This window comes from Oncorhynchus keta, unplaced genomic scaffold (genome assembly GCF_023373465.1).
Source record: "Oncorhynchus keta strain PuntledgeMale-10-30-2019 unplaced genomic scaffold, Oket_V2 Un_contig_4103_pilon_pilon, whole genome shotgun sequence".
Lineage (NCBI taxonomy): Eukaryota > Metazoa > Chordata > Actinopteri > Salmoniformes > Salmonidae > Oncorhynchus > Oncorhynchus keta.
In genome coordinates this window covers 32,892-59,486 of record NW_026287601.1, presented here as the reverse complement: position 1 = coordinate 59,486, position 26,595 = coordinate 32,892, and the positions used below count along the sequence as shown (strand labels likewise).

At 41.7% G+C, this 26,595-nt stretch overlaps 1 protein-coding gene across 1 annotated transcript; it reads right to left on the bottom strand.

The window, feature by feature from the left end:
* Positions 1–511: 511 nt before the first annotated feature.
* LOC118374766 (sideroflexin-1-like) lies at positions 512–25,635 on the bottom strand (the record flags this gene model as incomplete). Its single annotated transcript, XM_052509199.1, has 6 exons — positions 25,523–25,635; positions 11,210–11,379; positions 10,452–10,622; positions 8,567–8,665; positions 2,727–2,802; positions 512–597 (listed from the first exon to the last, which is right to left on the bottom strand). Coding segments are annotated over exons 2-6 (596 nt in total), but the record flags the coding sequence as incomplete, so codon positions are not given.
* Between the last annotated feature and the right edge of the window lie 960 nt (positions 25,636–26,595).

Below are 26,595 nucleotides of genomic sequence, written 5' to 3'. Positions count from 1 at the left end.
CGCTACTGTATATAGCCTCTCTACTGTATATAGCCTCTCTACTGTATATAGCCTCTACTGTATATAGCCGCTACTGTATATAGCCTCGCTACTGTATATAGCCTCGCTACTGTATATAGCCTCGCTACTGTATATAGCCTCGCTACTGTATATAGCCTCCTACTGTATTTTTCACTGTCTTTTTACTGTTGTTTTTATTTCTTTACTTACTTACTGTTCACCTAATACCTTTTTTTTGCACTATTGGTTAGAGCCTGTAAGTAAGCATTTCACTGTAAGGTCTACTACACCTGTTGTATTTGGCGCACGGACAAATAAACTTTGATTAGATTTGTTAAATACCTGCACAGTTGTCTTTCACTTAATTTCTTTGGTGCGAATAAATAAAACCTAACATTTAACACTACATTTTAGAAAGAATTTAGAATTTTAAAAAACATTTAAAATGCTGAGTGCATATTTGCAGAACTATATCTTCAAACGGGAGGAGATACAGACTGTTTGGTCTTACCGTTGCCTCATGAGAGGGATGTTGATGCAGTTCGCAGCAGCAACAGCAGCGAAGGGAACTAACCTCCCTACGAGGGGAGATATGTGCTGGACAACAAAGGTTGGAGTAAAACAGATAGACAGGGATGAAATTGATCTATACAGTCAAATAGCGAATAATTCTAAGGCTTATTGTTCCAAAGCTGAAAGCTCTTTGTGCATGTCATGATTGTTATGATGAGTGGCATCTGTTTCCACAATGGGAATACTGTATGAATTATACAACATTTTTTCTCTCTTTCAACACATTGACTAACCAGCAAAGCAGGCAACATACAGTGCCTTGCGAAAGTATTCGGCCCCCTTGAACTTTGCAACCTTTTTGCCACATTTCAGGCTTCAAACATAAAGATATAAAACTGTATTTTTTGTGAAGAATCAACAAGTGGGACACAATCATGAAGTGGAACGACATTTATTGGATATTTCAAACTTTAACAACTCAAAAACTGAAAAATTGGGCGTGCTGCGATTACAGCTGTAAGTCGCTTGGGGTATGTCTCTATCAGTTTTGCACATCGAGAGACTGAATTTTTTTCCCATTCCTCCTTGAAAAACAGCTCGAGCTCAGTGAGGTTGGATGGAGAGCATTTGTGAACAGCAGTTTTCAGTTCTTTCCACAGATTCTCGATTGGATTCTGGACTTTGACTTGGCCATTCTAACACCTGGATATGTTTATTTTTGAACCATTCCATTGTAGATTTTGCTTTATGTTTTGGATCATTGTCTTGTTGGAAGACAAATCTCCGTCCCAGTCTCAGGTCTTTTGCAGACTCCATCAGGTTCTCTTCCAGAATGGTCCTGTATTTGGCTCCATCCATCTTCCCATCAATTTTAACCATCTTCCCTGTCCCTGCTGAAGAAAAGCAGGCCCAAACCATGATGCTGCCACCACCATGTTTGACAGTGGGGATGGTGTGTTCAGGGTGATGAGATGTGTTGCTTTTACGCCAAACATAACGTTTTGCATTGTTGCCAAAAAGTTCAATTTAGGTTTCATCTGACCAGAGCACCTTCTTCCACATGTTTGGTGTGTCTCCCAGGTGGCTTGGGGCAAACTTTAAACAACACTTTTTATGGATATCTTTAAGAAATGGCTTTCTTCTTGCCACTCTTCCCTAAAGGCCAGATTTGTGCAATATACGACTGATTGTTGTCCTATGGACAGAGTCTCCCACCTCAGCTGTAGATCTCTGCAGTTCATCCAGAGTGATCATGGGCCTCTTGGCTGCATCTCTGATCAGTCTTCTCCTTGTATGAGCTGAAAAGTTTAGAGGGACGGCCAGGTCTTGGTAGATTTGCAGTGGTCTGATACTCCTTCCATTTCAATATTATTGCTTGCACAGTGCTCCTGGGATGTTTACAGCTTGGGAAATCGTTTTGTATCCAAATCTGGCTGCCTGGTGTGTTCCTTGTTCTTCATGATTCTCTCTGCGCTTTTAACGGACCTCTTGAGACTATCACAGTGCAGGTGCATTTATACGGAGACTTGATTACACACAGGTGGATTGTATTTATCATCATTAGTCATTTAGGTCAACATTGGATCATTCAGAGATCCTCACTGAACTTCTGGGGAGAGTTTGCTGCACTGAAAGTAAAGGGGCTGAATAATTTTGCACGCCCAATTTTTCAGTTTTTGATTTGTTAAAAAAGTTTGAAATATACAATAAATGTCGTTCCACTTCATGATTGTGTCCCACTTGTTGTTGATTCTTCACAAAAAATACAGTTTTATATCTTTATGTTGTTTATGTCTGAAATGTGGCAAAAGGTCGCAAAGTTCAAGGGGGCCGAATACTTTCGCAAGGCACTGTATGTAGACTAATTCTATGCATGGTTACTATGCACTTCTATTCATGGTTACTATGCATTTCTATTCATGGTTACTATGCACTTCTATTCATGGTTACTATGCATTTCTATTCATGGTTAATACGCACTTCTATTCATGGTTACTAAGCACTTCTATTCATGGTTACTATGCACTTCTATTCATGGTTACTATGCACTTCTATTCATGGTTACTATGCACTTCTATTCATGATAACTATTTTGGACATGATAACCACTCATGCATGATATGACTTGTGAGTAGCTATGTTTGATAACACTCCCATGCGATGTGGTTGATGGTAAATGAATGAATGAGAACAGGGTTTCAGTGGGTTAATACCTTTGTTAGTGCATTTAGTCCGAGAGCCGTGGCTACTGCCCCTGTGGTAGCTGATACATAGGCTGTGCCAAGCTGACTGCAAATGAGAAATGCATTCATAAATTCACATATTCAAACTCATTCACATATTATCCTAACCACAAAACAAGGGGTTTAATAGGTACCAGAAACACACCAAACAAAAAACTACTGGCCAACATTAACTAAAACTACAGGCCAACATCAACTAAAACTACAGGCCAACATCAACTAAAACTACAAGCCAACATCAACTAAACTACAGGCCAACATCAACTAAACTACAGGCCAACATCAACTAAATCTACAGGCCAACATCAACTAAAACTACAGGCCAACATCAACTAAATCTACAGGCCAACATCAACTAAATCTACAGGCCAACATCTACTAAATCTAAAGGCCAACATTAACTAAACTACAGGCCAACATCAACTAAATCTACAGGCCAACATCAACTAAATCTACAGGCCAACATTAACTAAAACTACAAGCCAACATCAACTAAATCTACAGGCCAACATCAACTAAATCTACAGGCCAACATTAACTAAAACTACAAGCCAACATCAACTAAAACTACAGGTCAACATCAACTAAAACTACAGGCCAACATCAACTAAAACTACAGGCCAACATCAACTAAAACTACAGGCCAACATCAACTAAAACTACAGGCCATTATCAACTAAACTACAGGCCAACATCAACTAAAACTACAGGCCAACATCAACTAAATCTACAGGCCAACATCAACTAAATCTACAGGCCAACATCAACTAAATCTACAGGCCAACATCAACTAAAACTACAGGCCAACATCAACTAAATCTACAGGCCATTATCAACTAAACTACAGGCCAACATCAACTAAAACTACAGGCCAACATCAACTAAATCTACAGGCCAACATCAACTAAAACTACAGGCCAACATCAACTAAAACTACAGGCCAACATCAACTAAAACTACAGGCCAACATCAACTAAAACTACAGGTCAACATCAACTAAAACTACAGGCCAACATCAACTAAAACTACAGGCCAACATCAACTAAAACTACAGGCCATTATCAACTAAAACTACAGGCCATTATCAACTAAACTACAGGCCAACATCAACTAAAACTACAAGCCAACATCAACTAAATCTACAGGCCAACATCAACTAAATCTACAGGCCAACATCAACTAAATCTACAGGCCAACATTAACTAAACTACAGGCCAACATCAACTAAACTACAGGCCAACATCAACTAAACTACAGGCCAACATTAACTAAACTACAGGTCAACATCAACTAAACTACAGGCCAACATCAACTAAACTACAGGCCAACATCAACTAAACTACAGGCCAACATCAACTAAACGACAGGCCAACATCAACTAAAACTACAGGCCAACATCAACTAAAACTACAGGCCAACATCAACTAAAACTACAGGCCATTATCAACTAAAACTACAGGTCAACATCAACTAAAACTACAGGCCAACATCAACTAAAACTACAGGCCAACATCAACTAAAACTACAGGCCAACATTAACTAAAACTACAGGCCAACATCAACTAAAACTACAGGCCAACATCAACTAAAACTACAGGCCAACATCAACTAAAACTACAGGCCATTATCAACTAAAACTACAGGTCAACATCAACTAAAACTACAGGCCAACATCAACTAAAACTACAGGCCAACATTAACTAAACTACAGGCCAACATCAACTAAATCTACAGGCCAACATCAACTAAAACTACAGGCCAACATCAACTAAATCTACAGGCCAACATCAACTAAACTACAGGCCATTATCAACTAAACTACAGGCCATTATCAACTAAAACTACAGGCCAACATTAACTGAACTACAGGCCAACATCAACTAAATCTACAGGCCAACATTAACTAAACTACAGGCCAACATCAACTAAACTACAGGCCAACATCAACTAAACTACAGGCCAACATCAACTAAAACTACAGGCCAACATCAACTAAAACTACAGGCCAACATCAACTAAACTACAGGCCAACATCAACTAAATCTACAGGCAAACATCAACTAAAACTACAGGCCAACATCAACTAAACTACAGGCCAACATCAACTAAAACTACAGGCCAACATCAACTAAACTACAGGCCAACATCAACTAAAACTACAGGGCAACATCAACTAAAACTACAGGCCAACATCAACTAAAACTACAGGGCAACATCAACTAAACTACAGGCCAACATCAACTAAAACTACAGGCCAACATCAACTAAAACTACAGGCCAACATTAACTAAACTACAGGCCAACATCAACTAAATCTACAGGCCAACATCAACTAAAACTACAGGCCAACATCAACTAAAACTACAGGCCAACATCAACTAAACTACAGGCCAACATCAACTAAATCTACAGGCAAACATCAACTAAAACTACAGGCCAACATCAACTAAAACTACAGGTCAACATCAACTAAACTACAGGCCATTATCAACTAAACTACAGGCCATTATCAACTAAACTACAGGCCAACATCAACTAAAACTACAAGCCAACATCAACTAAAACTACAGGCCAACATCAACTAAAACTACAGGCCAACATCAACTAAAACTACAGGCCAACATCAACTAAAACTACAGGCCAACATCAACTAAAACTACAGGCCATTATCAACTAAACTACAGGCCAACATCAACTAAAACTACAGGCCAACATCAACTAAACTACAGGCCAACATTAACTAAACTACAGGCCAACATCAACTACATCTACAGGCCAACATCAACTAAACTACAGGCCAACATCAACTAAAACTACAGGCCAACATCAACTAAAACTACAGGCCAACATCAACTAAACTACAGGCCAACATCAACTAAAACTACAGGCCAACATCAACTAAAACTACAAACCAACATCAACTAAAACTACAGGCCATTATCAACTAAACTACAGGCCAACATCAACTAAAACTACAGGCCAACATCAACTAAAACTACAGGCCAACATCAACTAAACTACAGGCCAACATCAACTAAAACTACAGGCCAACATCAACTAAAACTACAGGCCATTATCAACTAAACTACAGGCCAACATCAACTAAAACTACAAGCCAACATCAACTAAAACTACAGGCCAGCATCAACTAAAACTACAGGCCAACATCAATTAAAACTACAGGCCAACATCAACTAAAACTACAGGCCATTATCAACTAAACTACAGGCCAACATCAACTAAATCTACAGGCCAACATCAACTAAACTACAGGCCAACATCAACTAAAACTACAGGCCAACATCAACTAAAACTACAGGCCATTATCAACTAAACTACAGGCCAACATCAACTAAAACTACAGGCCAACATCAACTAAAACTACAGGCCAACATCAACTAAACTACAGGCCAACATCAACTAAACTACAGGCCAACATCAACTAAAACTACAGGCCAACATCAACCAAAACTACAGGCCAACATCAACTAAAACTACAGGCCAACATCAACTAAAACTACAGGCCAACATCAACTAAAACTACAGGTCAACATCAACTAAACTACAGGCCATTATCAACTAAACTACAGGCCATTATCAACTAAACTACAGGCCAACATCAACTAAAACTACAAGCCAACATCAACTAAAACTACAGGCCAACATCAACTAAAACTACAGGCCAACATCAACTAAAACTACAGGCCAACATCAACTAAAACTACAGGCCAACATCAACTAAAACTACAGGCCATTATCAAACTAAACTACAGGCCAACATCAACTAAAACTACAGGCCAACATCAACTAAACTACAGGCCAACATTAACTAAACTACAGGCCAACATCAACTACATCTACAGGCCAACATCAACTAAACTACAGGCCAACATCAACTAAAACTACAGGCCAACATCAACTAAAACTACAGGCCAACATCAACTAAACTACAGGCCAACATCAACTAAAACTACAGGCCAACATCAACTAAAACTACAGGCCAACATCAACTAAAACTACAGGCCATTATCAACTAAACTACAGGCCAACATCAACTAAAACTACAGGCCAACATCAACTAAAACTACAGGCCAACATCAACTAAAACTACAGGCCATTATCAACTAAACTACAGGCCAACATCAACTAAAACTACAGGCCAACATCAACTAAAACTACAGGCCAACATCAACTAAACTACAGGCCAACATCAACTAAACTACAGGCCAACATCAACTAAAACTACAGGCCAACATCAACTAAACTACAGGCCAACATCAACTAAAACTACAGGCCAACATCAACTAAAACTACAGGCCATTATCAACTAAACTACAGGCCAACATCAACTAAAACTACAGGCCAATATCAACTAAAACTACAGGCCAACATCAACTAAAACTACAGGCCATTATCAACTAAAACTACAGGCCAACATCAACTAAAACTACAGGCCAACATCAACTAAAACTACAGGCCAACATCAACTAAACTACAGGCCAACATCAACTAAACTACAGGCCAACATCAACTAAAACTACAGGCCAACATCAACTAAACTACAGGCCAACATCAACTAAAACTACAGGCCAACATCAACTAAAACTACAGGCCATTATCAACTAAACTACAGGCCAACATCAACTAAACTACAGGCCAACATCAACTAAAACTACAGGCCAACATCAACTAAAACTACAGGCCATTATCAACTAAACTACAGGCCAACATCAACTAAAACTACAGGCCAACATCAACTAAATCTACAGGCCAACATCAACTAAATCTACAGGCCAACATCAACTAAAACTACAGGCCAACATCAACTAAAACTACAAGCCAACATCAGCTAAAACTACAGGCCAACATCAACTAAAACTACAGGCCAACATCAATTAAAACTACAGGCCAACATCAACTAAAACTACAGGCCAACATCAACTAAAACTACAGGCCATTATCAACTAAAACTACAGGCCAACATCAACTAAAACTACAGGCCAACATCAACTAAAACTACAGGCCAACATCAACTAAAACTACAGGCCATTATCAACTAAACTACAGGCCAACATCAACTAAAACTACAGGCCAACATCAACTAAAACTACAGGCCAACATCAACTAAAACTACAGGCCATTATCAACTAAAACTACAGGCCAACATTAACTAAACTACAGGCCAACATCAACTAAATCTACAGGCCAACATCAACTAATCTACAGGCCAACATCAACTAAAACTACAAGCCAACATCAGCTAAAACTACAGGCCAACATCAACTAAACTACAGGCCAACATCGACTAAAACTACAGGTCAACATCGACTAAAACTACAGGTCAACATCAACTAAACTACAGGCCAACATCAACTAAAACTACAAGCCAACATCAACTAAAACTACAGGCCAACATCAACTAAAACTACAGGCCGACTGAGGGAAATTAATTCAAAGAATACTTCCTTCAGACTGGAATATGGCATTACGTGATTTGACATACCTGTGTATTATTTATTGAGATGCTTAGTTTTCTGATTATTTTAAAATGACTTAATTACTTCTAAGAAGCTTTTTCCTTTACAATTATTATCAAATGTTTTGGTTACACCTCGACTCACGCTGGTTGAACGCCCTCCACCTATTTTCTAATTACTTTTAGCAATATTTAATTTTAAGAAAAGTTATTTATTGGTGATGTGTGCATTGTTTTTTTATACAGTTCTTCTGAACAATAATCACACATAGAAAATGTCGCTGTAAGAATATAGTAGAATAGCCCTGATATAGAAACTATAACACCAACTTACTTAACTGAGAGAGGAGCATCTCCACTCCTATTGGTGTAGTTGACTATTGCATTGAAGGACTGATTGATCCACTGCCATAAGACTACAGCTGGAGTTGTCCTGAGGAGAGAGAGAGAGAGAGAGAGAGAGAGAGAGAGAGAGAGAGACTTCAATTAGACTACAGCTGGAGTTGTCCTGAGGAGAGAGAGAGACTTCAATTAGACTACAGCTGGAGTTGTCCTGAGGAGAGAGAGAGACTTCAATTAGACTACAGCTGGAGTTGTCCTGAGGAGAGAGAGAGACTTCAATTAGACTACAGCTGGAGTTGTCCTGAGGAGAGAGAGAGACTTCAATTAGACTACAGCTGGAGTTGTCCTGAGGAGAGAGAGAGAGAGAGACTTCAATTAGACTACAGCTGGAGTTGTCCTGAGGAGAGAGAGAGAGAGAGAGAGAGAGAGAGAGACTTCAATTAGACTACAGCTGGAGTTGTCCTGAGGAGAGAGAGAGAGAGAGAGAGAGAGAGAGAGAGAGAGAGAGAGAGAGAGAGAGAGAGAGAGAGAGAGAGAGAGAGAGAGGACACTTCAATTAGACTACAGCTGGAGTTGTCCTGAGGGGGTGAGAGAGAGAGAGAGAGAGGGGGGCACTTAAATTAGACTGAGACGGTATGATGAGGAAAACATATATTGACGAGAGATAAAGCACCTAACCCTGAAAAATGCTGATTTCATTGTGTACAAAACAAGGGAGTATAGAGATATCAGAAAGAGATGAGAAACCATCAGGTAATAGCGGACATAACAGTGACAGCACACCACACAACCACTGATCTACCCATCTTCTCAATTACACTAATCTCAAAAACACTGCAACTCTGTGTTGACTGATGAGAATGAATGATGAGAAAGATATGAACTGCCAGTGACCCATGGCATAACCTGATATCTTTTTCTACAACATCCTGTAGTAAAACCTACAATGAGATTCTTATAACACCATCATTCATTCTAATAGAACAGTCTTATAACACTATCATTCATTCTAATAGAACAGTCTTATAACACTATCATTCATTCTAATAGAACAGTCTTATAACACTATCATTCATTCTAATAGAACAGTCTTATAACACCATCATTCATTCTAATAGAACAGTCTTATAACACCATCATTCATTCTAATAGAACAGTCTTATAACACCATCATTCATTCTAATAGAACAGTCTTATAACACCATCATTCATTCTAATAGAACAGTCTTATAACACCATCATTCATTCTAATAGAACAGTCTTATAACACCATCATTCATTCTAATAGAACAGTCTTATAACACCATCATTCATTCTAATAGAACAGTCTTATAACACCATCATTCATTCTAATAGAACAGTCTTATAACACCATCATTCATTCTAATAGAACAGTCTTATAACACCATCATTCATTCTAATAGAACAGTCGTATAACACTATCATTCATTCTAATAGAACAGTCTTATAACACCATCATTCATTCTAATAGAACAGTCTTATAACACTATCATTCATTCTAATAGAACAGTCTTATAACACCATCATTCATTCTAATAGAACAGTCGTATAACACTATCATTCATTCTAATAGAACAGTCTTATAACACCATCATTCATTCTAATAGAACAGTCTTATAACACTATCATTGGGTGGCAGGTAGCCTAGTGGTTCGAGCATTGGACTAGTAACCGAAAGGTTGCCAGATTGAATCCCGAGCTGACAAGGTAAAAATCTGTCGTTCTGCCCCAGAACAGGCAGTTAATCCACTGTTCCTAGGCCATCATTGTAAATAAGAATTTGTTCTTAACTGACTTGCCTAATTAAATACAGGTTAACACACTATCATTGATTCTAATAGAACACTGCTGCTCACTTGTAGAAGGTCATCATACAGCCAGTGATGGTCATGTTCATGGGGACCTGAGCCGACATGCGGCCAATCAGGATCATCTTCTCTCCAGTGTCTGGGTGGAAGGCTGAGTCAAAGATGTACTTGGCTCTCCATAGCTCGTCCTCTGTCAGCCCGGGGGACATCACCCCTTGCCTGGGGGAGAGAGTGAGAGGGGGACAAGTGATTAGCTGAGCCTGTTTACTTAGAAGCAATACAAGTTTAAACAAAGCTCTGTTAGATACACACAACCTGCATTTGATAAACACGGCCCATTGTATTCAATGTTGCATCATAGAATGCAACCATGTGTTGCCTTTCTGGTTAATCAATAGTTAATTAAGGGAAATCTGGTCCTAGATCTATACCAATAAGCCTGGGGTCAATTATATCAATTCTAATTCTATTCTAACTCAGCTCAGTTATGGGTTGTTTCCAGAAAGAACCAGGAAGAACCAGAACCAAGGAGAACTAAGGAGCACCAGGAGGAACCAGAACCAAGGAGAACTAAGGAGCACCAGGAAGAACCAGAACCAAGGAGAACTAAGGAGCACCAGGAGGAACCAGAACCAAGGAGAACTAAGGAGCACCAGGAAGAACCAGAACCAAGGAGAACTAAGGAGCACCAGGAGGAACCAGAACCAAGGAGAACTAAGGAGCACCAGGAGGAACCAGAACCAAGGAGAACTAAGGAGCACTAGGAAGAACCAGAACTAAGGAGAACCATGCTCAGAATACACTACCGGTAGTCACTGATGACTTTGTGTGCATTCTCTAGTTGTTCGTTAGTGAGCAGGACGTTGCGGGGGTCGGTAACAGTGAAGAAGTGTTTGGCCCGGCCCATAAACGTCCCTTGGTCCCATCGAGACTCCTTGATGTTTATGGAGGTGGAGATTTCTGTCGTCATGGTGATCTGAAAGGACACAACATTCATAACAAAGATGAATTATTTTGTCCTTGTATATCTACCCTGTAAACATACATTAGTTATATTGTCCCAGGTGATTTATCTACCGGCGCGCGACCGAAATTCATAAACTAGCCTCGCTACTGTCAGAGGATGCGAAATTCATAAACTAGCCTAGCTACTGTCAGAGGATGCGAAATTCATAAACTAGCCTAGCTACTGTCAGAGGATGCGAAATTCATAAACTAGCCTAGCTACTGTCAGAGGAGGCGAAATTCATAAACTAGCCTAGCTACTGTCAGAGGAGGCGAAATTCATAAACTAGCCTAGCTACTGTCAGAGGAGGCGAAATTCATAAACTAGCCTAGCTACTGTCAGAGGAGGCGAAATTCATAAACTAGCCTAGCTACTGTCAGAGGAGGCGAAATTCATAAACTAGCCTAGCTACTGTCAGAGGAGGCGAAATTCATAAACTAGCCTAGCTACTGTCAGAGGAGGCGAAATTCATAAACTAGCCTAGCTACTGTCAGAGGATGCAAAATTCATAAACTAGCCTAGCTACTGTCAGAGGATGCGAAATTCATAAACTAGCCTAGCTACTGTCAGAGGATGCGAAATTCATAAACTAGCCTAGCTACTGTCAGAGGATGCGAAATTCATAAACTAGCCTAGCTACTGTCAGAGGAGGCGAAATTCATAAACTAGCCTAGCTACTGTCAGAGGAGGCGAAATTCATAAACTAGCCTAGCTACTGTCAGAGGAGACGAAATTCCCCAGTCCTAGAGTTAGAGACAAGGAGACAAACGCAACACAAATCACGAAAAGCAAAACAAGAGGCCTTGACGATTGTATTTCATAGGACAAAACGAACCCTGAAACAGCCTTCCACTAACTCTATTTAATTCTGAAACTAGAGTAGACATAGTTCCCCAATCTCACTCCAGACACACACACACACACTTTGTTGAGTTGATTACACATTCTGTAGGCCTATAATACACACAGCAGCCAGAAATCACTCCTTTCTAGGTAACTTCTCTTATATTACCACGAAATCATTTCACAACTGCTGTCCTTTGAGAAGAATGAGTAATTTAGAACACACTGAGAAATTATTCTCAGTATTAGCTTAGCAGGATAGCTGATTCAGTATAATGTTGCTATGGAGATGAGCTGGCTGACCTGACACAGGGGTTTTGAAGCCCTAAAATATCCTGAACCTCACAACCCCCTCAACCACAGACCTGTGGCCGGGACGTGGTGTCTCTTCAAAAGCCCCAAACCCCACACCACTCCCTCCTACCCCTTTCTCTCCTTCTCAATTCAATTTAAGGGCTTTATTGGCATGGGAAACATTTGTTTATATTGCCAAAGCAAGTGGAATAAATTACAAACGAAGGTGAAATTAACAATTAAAAAGTGTAGGGGCGGCAGGTAGCCTAGTAGTTAGAGTGTAGGGGTGGCAGGTAGCCTAGTGGATAGAGTGTAGGGGCGGCAGGTAGCCTAGTGGTTAGAGTGTTGGACTAGTAACTGAAAGGTTGCCAGATTGAATCCCGAGCTGACTAGGTAAACATCTGTTCTTCTGCCCCTGAACAAGGCAGTTAACCCACTGTTCCTAGGCTGTTATCATAAATAAGAATTTGTTTTTAACTGACTTGCCTAGTTAAATAAAGGTAAAATAAAAAATGTGAGTTTATCAAAATTGGATTTGTTTTCGAATTCTTTGTGGATCTGTGTAATCTGAGGGAAATATGTGTCTCTAATATGGTCATACCTTGGGCAGGAGGTTAGGAAGTGCAACTCAGTTTCCACCTCATTTTGTGGACAGTGCTCACATAGGCTTCCTTCTCTTGAGAGCCATGTCTGCCTACGGCGGCCTTTCTCAATAGCAAGGCTATGCTCACTGAGTCTGTACATAGTCAAATATTTCCTTAAGTTTGGGTCAGTCACAGTGGTCAGATATTCTGCCACTGTGTACTCTCTCCGTTTAGGGCCAACTAATGATCTCGTTTGCTCTGTTGTTCTTTTATTCTTTCCAATGTGTCAAGAAATTATCTTTTTGTTTTCTCATGATTTGGTTGGGTCTAATTGTGTTGCTGTCCTGGGGCTCTGTGGGTCTGTTTGTGAACAGAACCCCAGGACCAGCTTGCTTAGTGGACTCTTCTCCAGGTTCATCTCTCTGTAGGTGATGGCTTTGTTACGAAGGTTTGGGAATCGCTTCCTTTTAGGTGGTTGTAGAATTTAACATCTCTTTTCTGGATTTTGATAATTAGCTGGTATCGGCCTAATTCTGCTCTGCATTATTTGGTGATTTACCTTTTACACAGCAAAAATAATCTCCCATAGCCTAGGCAACACCTTGTCTAGCAGTATTCCCTTTCATTTGAGAACTTCTGCACTAAGCCAAACTACTGCATGTTTATTTTCCTATCAAATGGATTTTATGGGTTTTTTTTATCACAGAGAGGAAAAATAATCAGGACATTCCCGAGATACAATGTAACCCTGTCTGAACCCGTTGTTACAATGTAACCCAGTCTGAAATGGATTCTATTAACCCGTTGTTACAATGTAACCCAGTCTGAACTAGATTATATTAACCCATTGTTACAATGTAACCCAGTCTGAACTGGATTCTATTAACCCGTTGTTACAATGTAACCCATTCTGAACTGGATTCTATTAACCCGTTGTTACAATGTAACCCAGTCTGAACTGGATTCTATTAACCCGTTGTTACAATGTAACCCAGTCTGAACTGGATTCTATTAACCCGTTGTTACAATGTAACCCAGTCTAAACTGGATTCTATTAACCCGTTGTTACAATGTAATCCAGTCTGAACTGGATTCTATTAACCCGTTGTTACAATGTAACCCAGTCTGAAATGGATTCTATTAACCCGTTGTTACAATGTAACCCAGTCTGAACTAGATTATATTAACCCATTGTTACAATGTAACCCAGTCTGAACTGGATTCTATTAACCCGTTGTTACAATGTAACCCATTCTGAACTGGATTCTATTAACCCGTTGTTACAATGTAACCCAGTCTGAACTGGATTCTATTAACCCGTTGTTACAATGTAACCCAGTCTGAACTGGATTCTATTAACCCGTTGTTACAATGTAACCCAGTCTGAACTGGATTCTATTAACCCGTTGTTACAATGTAACCCAGTCTAAACTGGATTCTATTAACCCGTTGTTACAATGTAATCCAGTCTGAACTGGATTCTATTAACCCGTTGTTACAATGTAATCCAGTCTGAACTGGATTCTATTAACCCGTTGTTACAATGTAATCCAGTCTGAACTGGATTCTATTAACCCGTTGTTACAATGTAACCCAGTCTGAACTGGATTCTATTAACCCGTTGTTACAATGTAACCCAGTCTGAACTGGATTCTATTAACCCGTTGTTACAATGTAACCCAGTCTGAACTGGATTCTATTAACCCGTTGTTACAATGTAACCCAGTCTGAACTGGATTCTATTAACCCGTTGTTACAATGTAACCCAGTCTGAAATGGACTCTATTAACCCGTTGTTACAATGTAACCCCGTCTGAACCCGTTGTTACAATGTAACCCAGTCTGAACTGGATTCTATTAACCCGTTGTTACAATGTAACCCAGTCTGAACTGGATTCTATTAACCCGTTGTTACAATGTAACCCAGTCTGAACTGGATTCTATTAACCCGTTGTTACAATGTAATCCAGTCTGAACTGGATTCTATTAACCCGTTGTTACAATGTAACCCAGTCTGAACTGGATTCTATTAACCCGTTGTTACAATGTAACCCAGTCTGAACTGGATTCTATTAACCCGTTGTTACAATGTAACCCAGTCTGAACTGGATTCTATTAACCCGTTGTTACAATGTAACCCAGTCTGAAATGGATTCTATTAACCCGTTGTTACAATGTAACCCAGTCTGAACTGGATTCTATTAACCCGTTGTTACAATGTAACCCAGTCTGAACTGGATTCTATTAACCCGTTGTTACAATGTAACCCAGTCTGAACTGGATTCTATTAACCCGTTGTTACAATGTAACCCAGTCTGAACTAGATTCTATTAACCCGTTGTTACAATGTAACCCAGTCTGAACTAGATTCTATTAACCCGTTGTTACAATGTAACCCAGTCTGAACCCGTTGTTACAATGTAACCCAGTCTGAACTGGATTCTATTAACCCGTTGTTACAATGTAACCCAGTCTGAACTGGATTCTATTAACCCGTTGTTACAATGTAACCCAGTCTGAACTGGATTCTATTAACCCGTTGTTACAATGTAACCCAGTCTGAACTGGATTCTATTAACCCGTTGTTACAATGTAATCCAGTCTGAACTGGATTCTATTAACCCATTGTTACAATGTAACCCAGTCTGAACTGGATTCTATTAACCCATTGTGTGACGGCCCTGAATTTTCTGAACCGTCTCAGTGCAGCTCCTTCCAATAGGGCGCTTTCCCTTTAATTCCCAATTAAATAGCCAGCATCAGCTGCACGAAAGTGGGGTTGTGATGGAGACGTGCATGAGGATGTGTTCAACCCTCAGTTCCGAAGCTTCTCTATTCCGTTTGTTTTGTTGCCGTTAAACGTGTGTTTTGTAGCCTAAGAGAGTTTACCCAGGATCGGATCCACTCATCGCGTCCCTGGACTACACCTCTCCGTTCTTCGTGGCCTTTCTCCGCTGGAGATCTATTGGCGGATTGGATTGTCTGACTGACCGACTGACTACCACCTTTTTGTATACGGTATTTCATTTGTTTGGATGTGATGTATACTGTGATTTGTGTAGTTAGTGGTAGTTGAGGACTTAAGTAAGAGTTGATCCGCTTTAAAGTTCTGTGGTAAAGTAATTGTTATATTGATTGTATGTTTAATACTGGGTTTACGCTACACTGAATGAACGGACAAACATCGCGTGACAAAAGTCACTTGAGTTCACTGAACTCCTTTACCGGGCAGGACTCTTTTTAGGCCCGAGGTACAGGACATTTCTGGAGGAACCAGAACTCATTGTGATATTATTATATGTGTGTGTGTAATCATTGTTGTTGCTAATACAACCCACGCAACAGAATATAGTTGTTTTTGAAGTTCTTTCCAATGTTTTAAGGGTTTATGAAAAGTTTATTTCCATCCTGACTTTTACATAAGTCCTTTGTATTGGTGTAGACTTGACGGACCAGATGGGACTCATTCCCACCCAAACTAAAAGGAGAAACCAATGTTTTCTCTGGTAGGCACAACCTACCTGGCACCCCTATAAATAATAACCTCAAGTCAAAACCGTTACATAAAAAATGGCACCCCAGATGGGACAGCTCAACATTGAGAACTAACCAAAGCAAATATTTTGTGTGGAATTAAAACAATGGATTCACCCCAAGATAATGTGCTCATCCATGTCATACCTGTCAATGGGAATACACAGGGCCATTCTGACCATCAAGCTGACAATACAAATCATAATGTGAATGGAGATAATGGAGTTGATTTGGGCCAGAGCCCTGGGAATCTGAATGCTCGGCCTGAGCCACAGGCCACAGGCGGTCTAACCAGTTACTCACTTATTGACATGGATCTGTGTGGAAGTACTGAGCTAGTCCTCCCTCTGACACCCAACCTTCCTCCATTGTCTGGTTTATCTCCAGAGGTTGTAGTCTTACAACTTCAAGGTGACATCCTTGATATTCGTCGGACTCAACAACATCTCCAAACTCTTATCCACCATAAATTCAAATGTCTGAGGGAAGAGCAACAACAGAGTGCCATGGAATTCAGAAACTCACTGAGCACTCTAACCCACACGCTGAAAGAGCTCAGTGAGAGTGGAAGACGGGAAATGACTGGTGCCATGGACAGGCAGTTTGACTACCAACGAAACCAACTCACTGCCACTCTCCAATGGCGCCTGCAACATCACCACACTGAGGTCCTCAAGGATGTTAATTCTGTTTTTTCTCCCATGGTTAACACTGTAGACCACTTGCAGACAGAACTCTCTAATTGTGTTAAAATGTTGGATGACGTGTCTGTGGACATGGCCTCCATTAGGCACAACTCATACACAGAGTTTCCCTGGTGTCCACTTCAGTTCAGACCACTGAGGGCCAAGCTGGCACCTCTGAACAGCCAAGACCAGGCCATGCTGCAGCCACCCCTTGCAGGATGCAATCCACCATGCATCCTGGTGTTCATTTTCATTGTCCGATAACGCCCTCCCCTCTACTTCCTCAATCCCTCCTAGCTCGTTTGTTCATGGTGATTTGAGTAGACGTCATGTGGGGGGCGATGCCCATTAAATTGCAATTTCCCACCTTTGGGAAAAAAAGATGACAGTCCTGATCCGCTAATGTATCTAGAAAGATGTCGTGACTTTCTTGCCCTCAATCCCCTGGCTGACGAAGAACTCCTTGCCACATTGAGGAATGTGTTGCATGGGACAGCTCGAGACTGGTGGGATGTGGCACGTCTCACCACTACCTCCTGGGCTGACTTTGAGGCCAAGTTTTCCTCTGCATTTCTATCTGAGGACTATACAGATGAATTGGCAGACAGAGTCAGAAATCGAGTACAAGGAGAGAAAGAGAGTATCCGTGACTTTGCATACGGTTACCACTCCCTGTGCAGAAGGTGGAAACCTGGCATTGAGGAGGAAGAGGTCATTAAATTGATCTTGAAGAACATCAACCCACTACTAGCCAGTCAACTCCGAGAACGAGTCACCACTGTCGATGGACTGGTTCGCTTGGGACAGCAGTTTGAGAAGGACAGAGAATGCCAACAGCAATATGACCAAAGAAAGAAACAGACACCCAAACAGTTACCCAAGACAGACCATCAACAACAGCCAGAGTCTCCAGCCAAGACCCCTCTCATGTTTTGTTGGAGATGCAGCCAAAAGGGACATTCTTCAGCTACATGTCCAAGACCGTATCAAGTAAACCCTTCCAGAAACCACAAATCACAACAGGCCAACACACCTAACTCTCTTCGCAGCAATGACCATCCTTCTCTGGGTGCTTTAACCAGAGCTGAAACCCCATCGACATCCCCTTCCTTTCAGTTAATACCGCACCAACTGGTGTTACCCCTGTCCATAGGCCCATGGACAGGAAGAGCCATCTTGGATACCGGGTCATCCTACACACTGCTCAATGAGAAACTGTGGAAGGAGGTTAACGGTCCACAATACAACTTGAAGCCGTGGACAGAAGGTCCACTCTATCTGGCTGATGGTGAGGCTAGACGACCACTTGGATGGAGTGAGGTAGAGTTCCGCCTGTGTAACCGCTCCTATATGATTCCTTCTGTTATTCTACAAACCAGGAACCTTGCTTTTCCTGTCGTGTTGGGAATTGATTTCATGTACTTCAGTGGTGTCCAGATTGATATCGCACACAATTGCTACTGGTTTCCATACAATCCGAGCGAGAAGCATTTCTTCCAATCAGAAGCTATGAAGTTACATGATTGGGGTTCAAATGTGGCAGTCTTCTCTGCCATTGCTCCGGTACCACTAACCCTCGATAATCCTTCTGACGATCTCCTTTTACAGGCTGTGAGAAGAGCTCAGCTGGAACAGCCAGAGGAGTTAAGGCTGTTGGAACAGCTGCAGAATAATGCTGATGTATGTACTTCAAAGCTGGGACGCACCAGGCTCCTGAAGCACAAAATATTCCTTACACAGGAAATGCCGATCAAGCAAAAGCCATATCGTTTGTCCCCAGCGAAGCTAATCATCCAAAAGGGACTCATTAATGATATGTTAACACAAGATATAATAGAACGTTCCTCCTCTCCCTGGGCTGCTCCTGTTGTCCTCATCCCAAAAAAGACTGGTGGTCTTAGATTTTGTGTGGACTATAGGAAGACCAACAATGTTTCCCAGACTGATGCCTATCCTCTTCCCACCATCCATGAGATCCTGGAGTCATTGTCTGGCGCTGTTGTGTTCACTACCCTTGACCTCAATAGTGGTTATTGGCAGGTTGAGATGGACCAGGAAAGCAAGGACAAGACTGCGTTTGTCTGTGCCGAGGGCTTGTTTTCCTTTAAGGTGATGCCCTTTGGATTAAAGAATGCCCCTGCCACTTTCCAAAGACTCATGGAGATTGCGTTAGGTGAGCTCAAAGGGAAGATCTGTTTCGTCTACCTGGACGATATAATTATCTACTCTCAGAACAGAGACAGACACTTTCAAGATCTTCAAGCAGTGTTGGACAAGCTAAGAGAAGCTGGTCTGACCTTAAATATGAAGAAGAGCAACTTCTGCCAAACCTCCCTGAAGTTCCTTGGCCATATTGTGTCTTTCGACGGCATTCATGTGGATCCTGAAAAGACAAAGGCTGTACAAGACTTCCTGTGCCAACCACACTCAAGGCCCTTCAACGGTTCCTTGGTATGGCTGGATGGTACCATCGGTTTGTGTCGAACTTCTCCCAGGTGGCAGAACCCCTCAACGCGATGAAGCGAAAAGGAGCGAAATTCCAATGGACGGCAGAGTGCCAGACTTCCTTTGAAACCCTGAAACGACATCTCGTCACACCTCCCATTTTAGGTCATCCCAACTTTGATTGCCCTTTTGTTGTTTACACTGATGCAAGTGATGTTGGACTTGGTGCTGTCCTAGTCCAACAGACTGGACTTGGCACTGAAGAAGTGCTAGCGTTCGCCAGTCGGACATTGAATGGAGCAGAACGGAACTACTCCACAACAGAGCAAGAGTGCCTTGCAGTGGTCTGGGCTTTGGAAAAGTGGAGGTACTACTTGGAGGGAAGACACTTCACTGTGGTCACTGACCATTCCTCCCTTGTGTGGGTGTTCAAGACCAACAAACCAAGCACCAGACTCATAAGATGGGCTCTACGGTTGCAAGAGTTCACATTTGCAGTGGAATACAGGAAAGGAAAATACAACACTGTTCCAGATGCCTTGTCCAGAGCTCCTACTTGTGATAACGGTGGCCCTGATCTTACATGTGCTACTGTCCTGTCAAGCAGTCGAGACTCGCCCAAAACAGACTTTCCCATCTCTGATGAGGCAATATGGAAAGCTCAACAGGATGATCCAGAAGTACAGGCTTTGTACCAGACTATCCTGGAAGATGGAGAAAAGATGGTCAATCCTACCACAAAGCTGACCATCATTGAAGATAAAGTCTACCGAGTCGTACAACTACCTCACAGAACACTCTACCAAATGTACATACCGGACACTCTACGCCTACAACTGCTTCAACATTTCCATGAAGACCCATTAGCTGGTCATTTGGGCAGGTTCAAAACCTACAAGCGGTTGCAAGCGTTACTCTACTGGCCACATCTGAGCATGGATGTGAAGTCACACATCCGAAATTGTCAGGTTTGTCAAATGTACAAACCAGAAGGTAGAAAGCCTGCTGGCAAGTTGCAGCAAACGGTGGTTACCCGACCTTGGGAAATGTTAGGAGTGGATTTGATGGGTCCATTTCCTAGAAGCTCCAATCAGAATGTGTACATACTTGTTTTTGTTGATTACTATTCAAAGTGGGTGGAACTCTTTTCCCTGCGTCAGGCCACAGCAAGGACCGTCTCTAACATCCTTACGAAAGAGATCCTGACTCGCTGGGGAGTGCCTGATTACATCCTGTCTGATCGAGGTTCCCAATTTGTCTCTGATCTCTTTGAGGAGACCTGCCAAAGATGGAACCTGAGGCAGAAGTTGACCACGGCCTATCACCCACAGACCAATCTCACTGAGAGAGTAAATCGAACCTTGAAGACAATGATTGCTTCCTATGTAGGGACCCAGCACAAACACTGGGACAAGCACCTTCACGAGTTTCGATTTGCCCTGAATTCTGCTGTGCAAGAGTCCACTGGAGTCACACCTGCAGAGCTGAACCTAAGTCGTCCTCTCCGAGGACCCTTGGATATGGTGCTACAGCCCCAGCAGCTTACTCCAGACGCTGCTTGCTATGACCAGGTAGGCCATCTCCATGACTTGAGAGCTCTTGTCTCAAAGAACATGATCCAGGCTCGACTCAAGCAGAAGAGAAATTATGATAAGAACAGACGAGACATGCAGTTCCAGCTTCGTGATCGGGTGTGGCTTCGCTCTAATCCTTACTCGAAAGCTGAACAATTCTTCTCGGCCAAGCTCGCTCCTAAATGGCAAGGACCATATAGGATTGTGGAGCAGATGGGCCCTTTGAACTACCGAGTGGTGAAAGAGGACACAGGTGAAGATATGCGCATCGTCCATGTCTCACGCCTTAAGGCCTGTTACCCCTCGGCTGAGGAATGGAGGCGATTGAGCGCCGCAAGGTCCTGGATATCTTTGAAGAGGATAGTGAGGATACTTTTCTCGGATTCCCAGACCCAGAAGTCTCGCACCTTAAGGCCTGTGACTCCTCAGCTGAGGAGCGTGAGCTCCAAAAAGTAATGAATCTTTTTGTAGAGGAAAGTGATGAGGAGACCTTTCTCGGTTTCCCCGACCTAGATGTGCCTTCCAGGGCAATGGTCGGCTTTTTCCAGGGAGGGTGTGTGACGGCCCTGAATTTTCTGAACCGTCTCAGTGCAGCTCCTTCCAATAGGGCGCTTTCCCTTTAATTCCCAATTAAATAGCCAGCATCAGCTGCACGAAAGTGGGGTTGTGATGGAGACGTGCATGAGGATGTGTTCAACCCTCAGTTCCGAAGCTTCTCTATTCCGTTTGTTTTGTTGCCGTTAAACGTGTGTTTTGTAGCCTAAGAGAGTTTACCCAGGATCGGATCCACTCATCGCGTCCCTGGACTACACCTCTCCGTTCTTCGTGGCCTTTCTCCGCTGGAGATCTATTGGCGGATTGGATTGTCTGACTGACCGACTGACTACCACCTTTTTGTATACGGTATTTCATTTGTTTGGATGTGATGTATACTGTGATTTGTGTAGTTAGTGGTAGTTGAGGACTTAAGTAAGAGTTGATCCGCTTTAAAGTTCTGTGGTAAAGTAATTGTTATATTGATTGTATGTTTAATACTGGGTTTACGCTACACTGAATGAACGGACAAACATCGCGTGACAAAAGTCACTTGAGTTCACTGAACTCCTTTACCGGGCAGGACTCTTTTTAGGCCCGAGGTACAGGACATTTCTGGAGGAACCAGAACTCATTGTGATATTATTATATGTGTGTGTGTAATCATTGTTGTTGCTAATACAACCCACGCAACAGAATATAGTTGTTTTTGAAGTTCTTTCCAATGTTTTAAGGGTTTATGAAAAGTTTATTTCCATCCTGACTTTTACATAAGTCCTTTGTATTGGTGTAGACTTGACGGACCAGATGGGACTCATTCCCACCCAAACTAAAAGGAGAAACCAATGTTTTCTCTGGTAGGCACAACCTACCTGGCACCCCTATAAATAATAACCTCAAGTCAAAACCGTTACAATTGTTACAATGTAACCCAGTCTGAAATGGATTCTATTAACCCGTTGTTACAATGTAACCCAGTCTGAAATGGATTTTATTAACCCGTTGTTACAATGTAACCCCGTCTGAACCCGTTGTTACAATGTAACCCAGTCTGAACTGGATTCTATTAACCCGTTGTTACAATGTAACCCAGTCTGAAATGGATTCTATTAACCCGTTGTTACAATGTAACCCAGTCTGAAATGGATTCTATTAACCCGTTGTTACAATGTAACCCAGTCTGAACTAGATTATATTAACCCGTTGTTACAATGTAACCCAGTCTGAACTAGATTATATTAACCCGTTGTTACAATGTAACCCAGTCTGAACTAGATTATATTAACCCGTTGTTACAATGTAACCCAGTCTGAACTGGATTCTATTAACCCGTTGTTACAATGTAACCCAGTCTGAAATGGATTCTATTAACCCGTTGTTACAATGTAACCCAGTCTGAACTGGATTCTATTAACCCATTGGAAATGGATTTTATTAACCCGTTGTTACAATGTAACCCAGTCTGAACCCGTTGTTACAATGTAACCCAGTCTGAACTGGATTCTATTAACCCGTTGTTACAATGTAACCCAGTCTGAAATGGATTCTATTAACCCGTTGTTACAATGTAACCAAGTCTGAACTGGATTCTATTAACCCGTTGTTACAATGTAACCCAGTCTGAACTGGATTCTATTAACCCGTTGTTACAATGTAACCCAGTCTGAACTGGATTCTATTAACCCGTTGTTACAATGTAACCCAGTCTGAAATGGATTCTATTAACCCGTTGTTACAATGTAACCCCGTCTCAACCCGTTGTTACAATGTAACCCAGTCTGAAATGGATTCTATTAACCCGTTGTTACAATGTAACCCAGTCTGAAATGGATTTTATTAACCCGTTGTTACAATGTAACCCCGTCTCAACCCGTTGTTACAATGTAACCCTGTCTGAACCCGTTGTTACAATGTAACCCTGTCTGAAATGGATTCTATTAACCCGTTGTTACAATGTAACCCTGTCTGAACCCGTTGTTACAATGTAACCCAGTCTGAAATGGATTCTATTAACCCGTTGTTACAATGTAACCCAGTCTGAAATGGATTTTATTAACCCGTTGTTACAATGTAACCCCGTCTCAACCCGTTGTTACAATGTAACCCAGTCTGAACTGGATTCTATTAACCCGTTGTTACAATGTAACCCAGTCTGAAATGGATTCTATTAACCCATTGTTACAATGTAACCCAGTCTGAAATGGATTCTATTAACCCGTTGTTACAATGTAACCCAGTCTGAACTAGATTATATTAACCCGTTGTTACAATGTAACCCAGTCTGAAATGGATTCTATTAACCCGTTGTTACAATGTAACCAGTGTTGTATCCATCCAGTTCCACTTTGCTGCAGATGTAACAGGGGACATTTTGAAACGCATGTCTCTGTCTGTAACCTGTTATGTGAGAAACTGCAAAGGTATTTGTGTAGCTCGTGCACAGGTCTACTACTGGATGATGAAATTACACCAAAGATGGCTGCAGGAGTAACGATAAAACACAGGTATTCCATAGACTCTGGCTGGCGGCTGTAGAATGTCTATGAGAGGCGCTACTGTATCTTTAAATTGAATTAAGGTTCACGGGGTTCTCACGAGATAGCTCAATTCAATGGATACAGGCCATAATAACTCAATGCATAAGCACGACTGATGGGTGCCTCCTTATGGTGGTATCACACACAACAATCAGTCTGTAGCAAATATGTCTTATTGGTTACTCACAAACAACAACAGTTGTTATAAATCTGTCTTCTTCTGACAAAATGTCAATCAGTCAGACTGCCTGTGTGTCAAATCCAATAAAACAATAGGATGAAGCCCTAATACAAAGGCAGCATTGATTTGATGATATTTGTTATCTCGTTCTAAAATTGAACTTTGACAATGGGCGGTTTTGTCTTAAGCCTGCTACGTTAGGTTAGGTGGCATTTGGGCTAAAAACCTCTGTTCCATCCCCACGTTTAACCAATCACTGGCCTCAATGGCTACATATTAAGCTATATAGGCTACATTGTAACGTATTTCTTAGGCTACAATGTGAGTTCGCATAGCATGGCCTAATCACACAACTGCATAACATTGTGCAAAAACCAGCCAGCTCTGGTTTGAGTGAGGGTCAGTGGAAATATAGCCAACAATATTTATCATCATTTCGTCAAATGAACCGACCGTGCAAATGGATCCGGACGCACAATCCTACTATTGGCTTGATCAGATAAATGGATCAACGAGATGCAGACCAGCTTGATCTGGAGCAAATCGCTGCATGTATATCGTTCGATCTGGATAAATAAAATAAAATTTTATTTGTCACATGCGCCGAATACAACAGGTGTAGGTAGACCTTACAGTGAAATGCTTACTTACAAGCCCCTAACCAACAATGCCGTTTTAAAAAATGATACCAAGTCAACGTCCAACATGTTGCAAACATGTAAAACGCCCAAAGAAATGTAATATGTCCGCTAATAGCCTATTATCCCAAGCATCTGTTTCAGGCCAGCTGTGCGACCCTGTTTCAACTAAAGCCCTAATTAACTGCCAGCCACAACCCCTCCCTCAAAAAAAAAAGTGGTATCAAATCCAACATGTGTTATAAAGGTTTCCAGACACTTACTGCACTAAGCTCCGATCCTTGTCTGGCACGGTCACAGCAGTCGGTCGCCAGAGATGTCCCTGAATAGCTAGCTCAACGAAGCTAATTGGACATGTATGCAGCGGAAACTCAGCACCAACAGGCGCAGCAGTAGGGCCGTAGTTCCTTTCACAATAAATGCCCAACATGAAATCGATGCAAATAAACAGAACAAAATATCAATATCTCGATTTTTTTTCTCGAGTCCAAATCATATAAATGTAAAATATTCTTGCTCTATACCCAAAAATGTTCATGGCCAGGTTTATCATAATTTAAAAGTCAATGATAGTTCATTGTTTCTCAGACAAGGACTTTTATTTACAAATATTTTTAGGGTAGTCGCTAGTGTTTGGTTATGTGTGCTAACTTCACCTTACTATTTTTGCGGAACAGATAGATAATTGATGACAATAGCATGTACTTAACCAGGCAAGTCAGTTAAGATCACATTCTTATTTACAATGACCGCCTACCCCGGACGACGCTGGGCCAATTGTGCGCAGCCCTATGGGACTCCCAATCAAGGACATTTACATTTACATTACATTTAAGTCATTTAGCAGACGCTCTTATCCAGAGCGACTTACAAATTGGTGCATTCACCTTATAACATCCAGTGGAACAGTCACTTTACAATAGTGCATCTAAATCTTAAAGGGGAAGGGGGTGAGAAGGATTACTTATCCTATCCTAGGTATTCCTTAAAGAGGTGGGGTTTCAGGTGTCTCCGGAAGGTGGTGATTGACTCCGCTGTCCTGGCGTCGTGAGGGAGTTTGTTCCACCATTGGGGGGCCAGAGCAGCGAACAGCTTTGACTGGGCTGAGCGGGAACTGTACTTCCTCAGTGGTAGGGAGGCGAGCAGGCCAGAGGTGGATGAACGCAGTGCCCTTGTTTGGGTGTAGGGCCTGATCAGAGCCTGGAGGTACTGAGGTGCCGTTCCCCTCACATCTCCGTAGGCAAGCACCATGGTCTTGTAGCGGATGCGAGCTTCAACTGGAAGCCAGTGGAGAGAGCGGAGGAGCGGGGTGACGTGGGAGAACTTGGGAAGGTTG